Source organism: Gekko japonicus, unplaced genomic scaffold, assembly GCF_001447785.1.
Source record: "Gekko japonicus isolate JY-2015 unplaced genomic scaffold, Gekko_japonicus_V1.1 scaffold1882, whole genome shotgun sequence".
Taxonomy (NCBI): Eukaryota; Metazoa; Chordata; class Lepidosauria; order Squamata; family Gekkonidae; genus Gekko; species Gekko japonicus.
Genome location: NW_015172063.1, coordinates 280,647 through 292,551, shown reverse-complemented (window position 1 = coordinate 292,551; position 11,905 = coordinate 280,647). Strand labels below are relative to the sequence as shown.

Genomic DNA, 11,905 nt, shown 5'->3' with positions numbered 1-11,905 from the left:
CTTCCACAGCCTGCAGTTCAGCGTCTTAACCACTTGAGCCACCGCAGCCCCTTATGAAGAAGACATACTTAAGGGCAAAAGGGATCACAGAGAGAGGCCTGATTCACATGAAGCTGCCTTATGCTGAACCAGACACACTCCGCCCATCAAGGTCAGTCCTGTCTACTCAGACTGGCAGCAGCTCTCCGGGGGTCTCAGGCAGAGGCCTTTCCCAACACCTACTGCCTGGTCCTTTTCAACTGGAGATGCCGGGGGATGTACCCGAGGCCTTCTGCAAGCAAAGCCGGGGCTCTGCCACTGAGCCACAGCCCCATCCCACTCAATTAAAAAAAATATATTTGGTTGCATAAGCAGCAAGGAGGTTATGAAAAGGTTTATACGCCTTCTCTCCTCTTGAAGAATGACAACGGCGACATAAAAAAAAAAAAGAGTCACAGGTCTGGAAATCGAGCAGTGACAACATGCACCGGGCAACAAGCAAACCCCCTCCATGTGACCGCACAGTTAAGGGGGTTTGTGGCCTGGGTCCTTTGCACTCACGAGGCCACCAAGGATTCGGCAGCAAGCCGTTTAGGCCAGGAAGGCCAGCTACAGCCACGTTATGGCATAATACATTCTGTCATCCATACGAGGGGCCTGCTGCTTGGGACCAGGGCACTCAAAAGGACCACTTTCTTCCCCCCGTGTAAATCTCCCTGGTCTCTTTGATCGGCTGTCCTGGAGGCTGCTGCCATGAGAGATTAAGCAGGCAATGAACAAAGAGAGCGCCCTACAAAGAAAGGCTGAGGGACTTGGGGTTGTTCAGTCTAGAGAAGAGGAGGTTGGGGGGGTGGACATGATGGCTCTCTTGAAGTATTTGAAGGGCAGGGAACTGTTCTTGTTGGCAGCAGAGGATAAGACTCGCAATCATGGGTTTAAATTAAGGGTGGGGAGGAGGAGGAGGAGGAAGAGAAAGAAGAGGAGGAGAGATTGGATTTACGTCCCGCCCGTCACTACCCGAGGGAGTCTCAGACGGGGCTTACAATCTCCTTTCTCTTCCCCTCCCCCACAACAGACACCCTGTGAGGTAGGTGGGTCTGAGAGAGCTCTTTCGAGGACTGCTCTTAAGAGAGCAGCTCTGGGAGAACTTGTGACTGACCCAAGGTCACACCAGCAGCTGCATGCAGAGGCGTGGGTAACCAAACCTGGTTCTCCCAGATTAGAGTCCACGCTCTTAACCACTACCCCAGACTGGCTGGCTATTAGGAAAATATTTTTTAACAGTAAGAACAGTTCAACAGTGGAATCAGCTGCCTAGGCAGGAGGTGAGCTCCCCCTCACTGGCAGTCTCCGAGCAGCCGCTGGACGAACAGTGGTCAGGGATGCTTTAGCCTGATCCTGCACTGCAGAAGAAATTGGACTAGACGGCCTCTCTGGACCCTTCCGATGGGTATGATGGAAGCCCTAACTTTGCAAGTTGACCCCAAGAGGAAATCATCATCATTATGGGGAGCTTGGTAAGAGCGGGCCGGGATTGTTATTGCCACCTAGCTGGGGAACAGGGCCCCCGAGGCCGGCTCACCTGAGACCATCCAGAGGATTTATCAGTTTCATTCCCAGTCTGTCTTTCTCACGGGGACCCGAGGGGGACTACAGGCACGAAGGAAGGCCCACAGCGAGACTTGAGCCCGTGGCCTTCCAGACCGCTCTCTTCGCTAGCCAAGCTACCCGTCCCCCAAGTTACCGGAACGGTGTCTTTGCAGGCTTGGCCGGGGCCTCCTCTTGCCGCTCAGGCAGCTCCTCCTCCGGGACTTCCAGAGACTCCTCTGTGACGCCTAGAAGGTGCCTCCGGCTGGGACCGGCCTCCGCTTCCTGCTTGGGCGGCTCCACGTCTGCCACTTTTCGCTCGCTGATGCTGGGGGAGGGCGGAAGTCTGGAGTCAACACACCGGCTTGGCCAGGGCCTCCTCTTGCCGCTCAGGCAACTCCTCCTCCGGGACTTCCAGAGACTCCTCTGTGATGCCTAGAAGGTGCCTCCGGCTGGGACCAGCCTCCGCTTCCTGCTTGGGCGGCTCCATGTCTGCTACTTTTCGCTCGCTGATGCTGGAGGAGGGCGGAAGTCTGGAGTCAACACACCAAGGACATTTCGGGACACCTTGCCAGAGAATTAAATGTGGGTGGAGCGCCCTCACAAAGAGACCTAAAACGGGGTCCTTCCCACCCCGCGGCAGGGACCACCCTGACAGTGTGCTTCCTGAGTATCCTTCAGCTACTGCAAAAAAAAAAAAAAGGCTTGGCGGCGATGGGGACTCAACTCTCTCCCCCCCTATTGCCGTCGCCAAAAAATTAGGCAACAAGAACAAAAAGCAACCAGTCAACAGCAGGAGGACGGGAATTTCAAGACGTTGGCCCTCCGGGAATAGATTCAGACTATGATCGTTCCACAAAACAACGTCATCCTAGAGAAAAATGCCTCCCCTAACCAGTCTGCCAGGTTCAGCCTGTGCCTGGCAAGCACCCACATGCTATGTTCCACACACACACACTGCCCAGCTGAATCCCCCCCGGGGGGTGGGGAGAGAGAGAGGCAGGGAACAACGAGCTAAGTGGCTTACTGACTGAGAAAGGAGTTACCCAGAGTGCCTTGGGAAAGGCCCCCCCCTCACCTGACAGGCCCAAAACTGAAGGCTATGAAGAGCAGCACCACCATGACGCAGATGACTTTCCGATTCCCAGAGCCAAGCTTCAGATCTCCGTTCTAAGGAAAGAAAAAGACAAAAATGAGCCACCCTCCTTCACAAGAACAGCATATTGCTGGTTTAAAACCCACTGCCTCTGAACCTGGAGGCTCCATTTCATCATTGTGGTTAACAGCGACTGATGGAGCTTTCCTCCTGGAATGCGTCCAATCCCCCTCTTCGAGTCTAACGAACATTGCTAAATCTCATGGCAGTGAGTTCCAGAAGTTAAGTCATGCATGTGTGAAGCCCTTCCTTTTCTCTGCCTGGAAATCTACCCCCCACTCTCCAACACCAATGGCTGCCCCCTAGGTCCAGTCTTCCAGGGGCGGAAGAACAATCTCTCTCTATCCACTTTCTCTACATTGCGCTCTAACCAGGGACTAACCCCTTGAATACCTGGGTTGCCTTACTTCCTACCTTTTCGAATTCTACAATACCCTGAAATACAGCAGAAATGTACTCATGTAAAATAGAGGGGGGGGGTTTTGCAGGGGGAAGCAGGGACTAAGTTTGGCCAGCAAGGATGCAGACAAAATCCCATACAGCAGACAAGAGGGGCTCCTGCCCCAAGGAGTCTACAATCTAGGTTTAAACAGTCAAGGAGTCAAGTGAAAGGAGATTAAGGGCAAGTGAGGGCAACTAGTGACGGTGAGCAGAGGTGGCCACTGTTTCAGACTGGCAAGTGCGCACCTCGTTGAGGACGCAGTCCAGCCGCCGTCGGAGGAGGGCATTCTCCCGCCGCAGCCTTTCGTTGTCTGCCAGGGCTTCCCGCAACCGGGCTTCCAGCCCCTGCAGGTATTCCTTCTTTTTCCTCCGGGACTGGCAAGCCGACTCGCGGTTCTTAATCATCCGCTGCTGCCGCTTCAACACTTTCAGCTTGAAAGAAGTGGCAAGAGAAAAATGCTATTTACGCGCACCCTTTTTAAAAAAAAACAAACAAACAAAATAATAAAGTTCAAGCTGACAAGGATCTGGGTGAAAAGACACCCTCTCTGGAAAGGAAAATGCATGTATATAGGATTCACCGTATTCGGAAATCCCACGCCAAATGATCGGGATTAACACAAGGGGATGGACACTCCAGTGGCAAAGTTCTTGTGAATGCCCCTGGGGCAGGCCAGATGTTGGGACACTGAGTGCCGAATTATACCGGCTGAATTCAGCAGAGGCCATGGGACAGGACGGGACGGAGAGCCCCAAGGGAGCAAAGAGAAGGGGACGAGAAGCCGGGATTCAACGGCACAACTTACATCAATCTCTGGGCTGCAGGATCCTATTTGTGCGGGTGCCGGGACAATGGTTTTGGCTTCCGGCTTGGGGGCAGAGGGAGTGGGCTTTGCGGGGAGACCTTCCGTCACAGGGGACTGAACCTTGATCAGGCCGGACACCGGGAGGTGCAGCAGTTCGGACTGGGAGATCACGACACTCTGGGCTGGGGCAGAAGGACACACACAAATGAGCAAGGCTGTATAAACTCTCTGCGCCGCATGGCAGAGGGTCCCTTCCCTGCTGCCTTCCAAGGAAACTCAGCAAATCCCTCCCCCTAGAGGAGATTCTGCACAACAGCGCCCCCGGCACTGCAGAATGGAAAGTGGCCTTGTTGCCGGCTGGTTACCTGCTATTCCAGAGTTGATCGTCTGCGACTGGGTGGCAGGGACAGGCTGCAGTAAGATAGTCTTACTGGGAGCAGTCGCCGGCTGCACTGGCACAGTGGTGACCACAACAGGTTTGGGTTGAATGGGGGGCTTCCGGCTGAGAATGCTCTCTGCTTTGTTGGGGGCTGCAGCTTTCCCTGTAACAGAGCAGGACAGTCACTGGAACAGCGGGATCCTTCCCCCTTTCAGGGCTCTCAAGTCCTAGCCAGAATCAGGCTTTGCCGCCGGGCCACCACCTCCAATGCCAAGCACTGTCTGCAGAAAACCGCAGCAACATGAAAAGGGAAGAATAGCAAATGAAAGGGAGAGTCTCCAGCAGCTGCCCTTTTCCAAGCCAATTCGAGAAGCAGGGGGAGAAATCTGACAGAAGAAGAATGTCTGTGTGTGTGATTAACCTGTACTTATTCCTCTAGAAGCTAGATTTGATCAAACTGCTGTTCGTTGACTCTACCCTACAGTACTTCTATTATCACAAGACACAGCGCATCAGAAGAAGCAGAAGCATCAAATGCTCTGAATGTTAATGGCAACACTTTATTCATCCATTCTTTTGTTTTAAAGACACTGGACTTCATATGCTGAACTACTGTTGCATCACAAATATTCCAATGAACTGAGATGAAAGCAGTAGTTGTTAGAACGTTAATGGACAGTACACTTCCGTGAGGGAAATGCAAGGTTAATTTGCTGGGTGTGTGTGTGTGTGAATGAAAGCACAAGTGACCAAGGGCAGTATACTGTTGGCAGGAAGATGCTTGAGCAAGCAAGGCAGTCCTGCCTGTCAGCTGTTTGGTTTAAATGCCTTCCCTTTGCTTCCAGCCATTAAACTAGTCAGTTTCACCCCCCCCTCCACTTCCAAGGTTTAGATGGCCTAACCCTAACAGCTGACTAGCCAGGAGTGAAACTGACCAGGGGAAGTGGCTGGACATCATTTAAACATGCCCTCTCCCTCTCCCTTCCCTCCCCATGGATATAACAGAGCCGAATACATTTGGAAATACTGAATATTTCCCAATACTTTCCAGGTCTGATATACCCGAATCGAGAAAATACCAATATTTTTTTTCCCTTGCACACCCCTAGTCCCCTTGTCCTGGTAAGGTGGTAGAGTGCATGGAAAACATTATGCATTCATTTGAGCTCTCTACCGATGTTTCTGCCGCAGCTTCCTCACTTGCTTCCTTAGCATTATTCTCGTCACTCCTGCTTTTTCAAAGTAGAGAACAGAAGCTGGATCGTGCAGATCAGTTCTAGTAAGAGCAACGCAGGCAGGGACTGTGGCTCAGCGGAAGAGCCTCTGCTTTGCACACATGAGGTCCCAGGTTCAACCCCCAGCGGGATCTGTCGGCAGGTGATGTGAAAGACCTCTTGCCTGAGACCCTGGAGAGCTGCTGCCAGTTCTGAGCAGACGATACTGATCTTGATGAACTGACGGTGTGGTTCAGTACGAGGCAGTTTCACATGTGCGGATTTGGAACGTTAACATGACGTTATGCTTTCCTCCGACACAAAGCGCCTCGGGCAAGATTTCTATCTCACCTTTCCTCCGAGATACTCAGAGCAGCACATGAGGCTCCTCCCCACTTCCTGATTTTATCCTCACCACACCCTTGGGAGGCACAGCAGAGCTTAGAGACGGTGGCTGAACAAAGGCCACCTCAGGACGAAATGAGGAGCTGAATCCACATCACCCCCAGCCCTAGACTAACACTTTAATCATCCCACCATCCTGTCTCTGTGAAGGAATACCAATAGTCACAGAGGCATTAGAGGAACCCTCTTTGAGCTGTCCTTGGTTTTGTGGGTTAGGGAAAATGTCAAAACTCCCCGAAGAGGCCAAAAAGCTTCCAAATACACCCACCTGTAGCTAGAAGATCCTCCCCTTATCCTCCCCCCTCTCCCCTGCTGTGTACCTGTGTCCGGTGCTGGGACGACACTGATGTGTACAGTGCCAAAGGGGGGCGACAGGACATCTCCGAACATGCACGGAGGTGTTGGGGGGTGCTCCGTCTTCACCCCGATCACGTCAGCTGGGCTGGGGGCCTGGGAGGGAAAAAAAGCACAGAGGCTTGAAGAACACAGAAACTTGAAGAGAGACGGTATGAGATTATACACGGAAAAGGAAGCAGGACGACATACCTGTCCTGGGAAATCAGCAGATGAGGAAGAGGAGGAGGAGGAGGAGGAGGAGGTGGCAGCAGACGAGTCGGAGCAGTGAGACGAGGCCGGGGAGACTGGCTCAGACTTTACCTGCAGCTCTACGGGCAGAAGGAGGAGAACAAACGGCTAGCAAGATTCCGTTTCCCTCACGACAAAGCCAAGGGAGAGGGAAAAAACGAACAATCACAGTTTCATTTTTGCACACAGTCACACGTGAGCAAAATTTCCTAAGTCCCTAGAACTGGGCCCCGCCAACAGTGGATCCTATGAAAACTACCCCCTCCCTTTCCTCTGGCAAGTGAGCCAGTAATGTCTCAAGAGCGCCTTCTTCATAGATTGCCACTCCCGGAGGAGATAATCTGGCATCTCTGTGATCTCAGCGGGGGGCGGGGGGGGGCTCCTCAGCAACACATCTGGGATCCCTGGAAAAGCAGATCCTCGAAATCCATTTTGCACGGCCTCCTCTTTCGAGGGCTCTGCCTAGAGCTGTGAAATTACCACATCCGATATTCACCAGTGCTCTAGCCACAGCTGGTTCCGCTTTCTCCTAACCGCACACCAGAGGGGTGGATTCCACAGGGAGTTTATGACTGCAACATCCAGAAATGCTGTGTGGAATCCAAGCCGAAAATCTGGTTATCTGGCTCAGGTTATCTGGCACAGGATTTAGAAGACATCTGAAACCTGGCTGAGAGCATCTGCAGTGGTATCACAGAAACAAAACTTCTGCACTCCACTAAGCTCCCTCAGGCAATGGCTCCAGTCACATCACTGTATCCACCTAGACACTTAAGTAGAATCACACAAAACTGCCCAATAATTCCAATGCTGTCTGGCTCATTGTGAGATATGCGAACGTGAGGGTAAAGCAAGATTTGCACGCATTTGTGATTAACACATGGAATTCACTGCCACAGGAGGCGGTGGCAGATATAAGCAAGGACGACTTCAAGAGGGAATTGGATAAGCATATGGAGCAGAGGTCCATCAGTGGCTATTAGCCACAAGGTATAGATAGGAACTCTCAGTCTGGGGCAAGTGGTGCTTTGTATTCTTGGTGCTGGGGGGGGGGGCAACAGGGTCCTTGCGCCACTGATGGCCCTCCTGATGGCACCTGGTATTTTTGGCCATGTGTGGCAGAGTGTTGGACTGGATGGGCCATTGGCCTGATCCAACATTGGCTTCTCTTATGTTCTTATTAGCTTTGCACATGGGTTTTTTGTAAAAAATGTATGCCACGTCACGGCCACTTTTTTTTTTACAGTTGGGCAGCCATCTTAAGTTGACCAAAGCAAAACAAACAGAACAAAAAAGCTCACTGTCACCCTCAAGACTAATACATTCCTTGCAGCTTATATCAAAGTAAATTTCATCCTGCCCATGGTCTGGGAACCGGATCCATCCCTTCTACTTCCTTGATGCATTATCCGAACCACCGAGGCCAGTCTTATGATTAGCAGCACGCCCCCACACACAAGGTGCCTGACCACAAGCACAGTCCTGTGGCAAGGGAGCTCCACATTCACTGACTGAATGCTGCAGAGATTCACCAACAGACTGAAAGTCAAGCCCTACTGGATCAGAACCACCCTCACCATCATAAGCAGGTCTACTCAGCATCCAATTCAAGTACAGTCCAAAGAATGCTCACCTGGAAAGAGGGTGTCATGTAGGGGGTCCCACGGAGGGTCCGGCGGTAGCGTTTCCATGTCCAGGTCAAACCCATTGGTGAGCTATGGCCCAGAAAAGAGGAAGGGGTATATAAACCAAAATGAATCAAACGAGAAGGAGGTGCAACAGGACAGAAGAGTGGTGAAATCCCATTCCGCTAGGGGTCTCCACCAATGTTCCCTCTAAGCTGTGGAGTCTTGTGAGCAAAAATTCTACTTTGTGAGCTACTGGCATTAAAGTTGTGAGCCAGTGATTTGCCTGCTGCATAAATCAGTTCGCTCTGGAGCCATCTTTCCTGAGCTGAGACAAAAATGTGACATGTAGTGAGAATGGCCAGAATATTATATGCCAAATATTGGAGAAGAAATGAAGTCCCTTCAAAGGAAGAAATTATAAATAAAATATTGGAAACAGCCGAGATGGACAATCTAACTGTAATCTTGAGAGGATATAACACAAGAAATGTTGAGGACACATGGTCAAGATTTTATGAATGGATAGAAGAGTACAATACTTAAAATTCTCAGACACAGGGCTATTTTTGGGCAGGAACGCACAGGAAAGGAGTTCCGGCTGGCTCCCGAGGTGGCCACGCCCAGCAGGAACTCATTAGCATAATAGACCACACTCAACAGCAGAAACTCGTTAAAATTGGCTACATTAGGGGTGTGTGGCCTAACATGAAAAGGAGTTCCTGCTACAAAAAAAGCCCTGGGTCTTGACAACAAACAAGGTAAACAGAATAAGAAGCAAAAGGTGGGTGTGGCTGGATGACCACACTTCTAGTAACAGGGGGTTGCGGCCTAATATGCTAATGAGCTGTGCTGTCAGGGTGGAGCCTAATATGCTAATGAGTTTCTGCTGTTGGGCGTGGCCTATTATGCTAATGAGTTCCCACTGGGCTTTTTCTACAAAAAAAGCCCTGCTCAGACACATAACTGAAATTAAAGGACATGAGAAACTACACATTCAATTATAAGCATGGAAAATATAAGGTAGCAAAAAGAAATCCTAATATGCTAATGAGCTGTGCTGTCAGGGTGGAGCCTAATATGCTAATGAGTTTCTGCTGTTGGGCGTGGCCTATTATGCTAATGAGTTCCCACTGGGCTTTTTCTACAAAAAAAGCCCTGCTCAGACACATAACTGAAATTAAAGGACATGAGAAACTACACATTCAATTATAAGCATGGAAAATATAAGGTAGCAAAAAGAAATGAATGTTCTTGATACTATATGTGGTCAACAATTAGGTTAATTAATAATAATGCAAACAGATTCCCTTCATGTGTATTAATGTTTGTATGTTTGTTTTGTTTGTCTTATATATGAATTTTTTTTTTTAAATGTGTGAGCTGGAGGCTAAAAAACTGTGAGCTAGCTCACACTAACGGAGGTAGGTATGGCTGAGAGTGTATGACTGGCCCAAAGTTTACACAGCAAGTTTACACAGCAGATGGGTATTCACACCTGGGTCTTCCTGTCCTAGTCCAGTATTCTGACACCTGCACCACACTGGCTATATGTTTGTGTGACTGTGATGGGGGGGGGGGGCTTCCATTCTGACAAGAGAAAAGCCAGTAGAGGCTGTGAGCAAAAGGAAAATACGGCAGTGACTTAGGGAAACAAGGTAATATCTATAAAGCCAATGAGACCAGAGCTGAACAGGTTTGAAGTGGTAGGATCAGCACAGCGTGGAGACTGCGTTAAACCCATGATTCTAGTTTACTGAGGCATGACAGTCTTGCCTTTCAAGGGATCTGGAAGGGATCTCAAGGGTCATCTAGTCCAACCCCCTGCACAATGCAGGAAATTCACAACTACCTCCCACCCCCATTCCCCCAGTGACTCCTGCTCTATGTCCAGAAGAAGGCAAATAACCTCCAGGATCCTTGACCATTCTGGCCCAGAGTTAAATTCCTTCCCGACCCCAAATGGCGATCAGCATTATCCCGGGCATGTAAGAAAGGGCCACGAGAGCCGAGCACTGGCACTGGTTCATCCCTTCCTGCCCTCCCTCTCATGATCTAACTTCCTGACGGTTAGAGCAGTTCCTCAGCGGAGCAGGCTTCCTCAGGAAGTGGTGGGCTCCCCTTCTTTTTAAACAGAGGCTAGATGGCCATCTAATTGCAATGCTGATTTTGTGAATGTAGGCCTTTTGTGCAAATAATAAACATGGGGTTTAACGAATGCAAACTAAAGAAATGGACACTGCAGGGTGGATTGATATGCTCTTACTAGGAACTGAAGGACTCAGATCCAGTGCTCACAGTTGCAAGCACAGCTCACAAAACTTATGCAACCTTCTAGTGACAAACGCAAATGAACTGGCAGGTGTGTGTGGGGGGGTGTTGAGCAATTGGTTAAAACCACATTTAGGACTTGTGTAAGGTGATAAGGAAGTAAGAGAAGGAAGGGCTTCAGAGCAAGTGAGTGGGAGGGAGACAAGTGGATGCCTTTCCTTGGGACACCTGTGAAGGTGGCTCTCTCTCACCATACAATGGTCTTCCTCAGTATCCACAACACTTCGCTCCAGACAAGGGAAAAGTTCTGCTGCCACATCTCTGTCTTCATCCAGACAACTGTAGAGACCCGTGTCTGTGGGTAGACCGGCAAAGAGGGCAATTACGGGGGTCACACGGGCTGGATATCGCGGGGGGGAGGCGTGGCTAATTGCCCCGGCGCAGTTTGATCCGCGATTACGCGATCAGACGCACTGGCGGCACACCACGGGTCCTTCCCTCGCCGGCGGGTAAACGAGGGACCAGAGGGGAATGCCGCGCGCCGGCATGATCACACCATGGGCGTCTGGAGGCAGCCTGTGGCAAACGTTTACTAGTACCTTGGAGGTACTAGTTTTTTAACGCGCATTGTCGGTGGTAAGCCACGGGTGCGCTCCACTTCCCAGATGTTGGCGTGTGATCGTGCCCGGATAATCCGCCCACCATCCGTGCCTCTCCCCTGGCAACTTTGCTGTGTGACCAGGGCCCAAGTGTGCCTTTTTTCCTTGCTACTGCCCCCCCTCCCCTACAACCTGTAAGCCTACACGCCTGCCTTCTTAGATGATCAATCTGATAAGGCCATAGCCCTGCTTTGCCCCCACCCAACCAGCTCCCTCCTCCATGCCAATCCGCTCGGGACACCTTAGCTTTAACAAAGAGTCAGATATTCAACAGGTAAAGCACTGCCCAGTCATAGAGACGCCGTGATGGGGCAGGCGCACCTGCTAAACCTATTTTGAATCTGCTGAAGGCACAGGGCAGACAAATGAGTCACCCTGACTCTTCACCCCTCCCACTCTCCATCCAAGCCCCCCCTCCAACACAGCCCCCCCAAGCATCCCAGGCCCCTCCCACCCCCCTGAAATGCCCCCCACCCCCTTTCCCAACCAATAGGAAACCGCTTTCCTTTATGTTTCCCCTTACCCCAATCCTCGCTGCTGAGCAGGTTATCCGCGCGGAAGCGGCTTGAGTCGCTCAAAAGCAGCAGCTCCGAAGCCAGCGCCGCCATCTTCCTTCCCCCTTTTCCTATCCTACACAGCCGCTACCTCACACCCACCCCCCACTGCTGCCATAGCAACACCGGCGCCCAATGGAAATCAACCCCTTACACTGGTCTAGCCAATCGGAGGGGAAAAAATGCACGCTGCGGCCGGACCGTTCACCAATAGCAAAAGGGAAAGGATACGGAAGCGTACCGA

General features: G+C 51.1%; 1 protein-coding gene across 1 annotated transcript in view; it reads right to left on the bottom strand.

Moving 5' to 3' along the window:
• The window catches only part of ATF6B (activating transcription factor 6 beta), a 17,905-nt gene extending 6,190 nt beyond the window's left edge, over positions 1–11,715 (bottom strand). Inside the window, 10 exon segments of the mRNA XM_015420804.1 lie at positions 1,724–1,894; positions 2,645–2,736; positions 3,410–3,595; positions 3,970–4,151; positions 4,335–4,511; positions 6,288–6,417; positions 6,514–6,632; positions 8,186–8,267; positions 10,700–10,803; positions 11,631–11,715. Of these exon segments, the coding sequence (XP_015276290.1) occupies positions 1,724–1,894; positions 2,645–2,736; positions 3,410–3,595; positions 3,970–4,151; positions 4,335–4,511; positions 6,288–6,417; positions 6,514–6,632; positions 8,186–8,267; positions 10,700–10,803; positions 11,631–11,715 (1,328 nt within the window).
• Between the last annotated feature and the right edge of the window lie 190 nt (positions 11,716–11,905).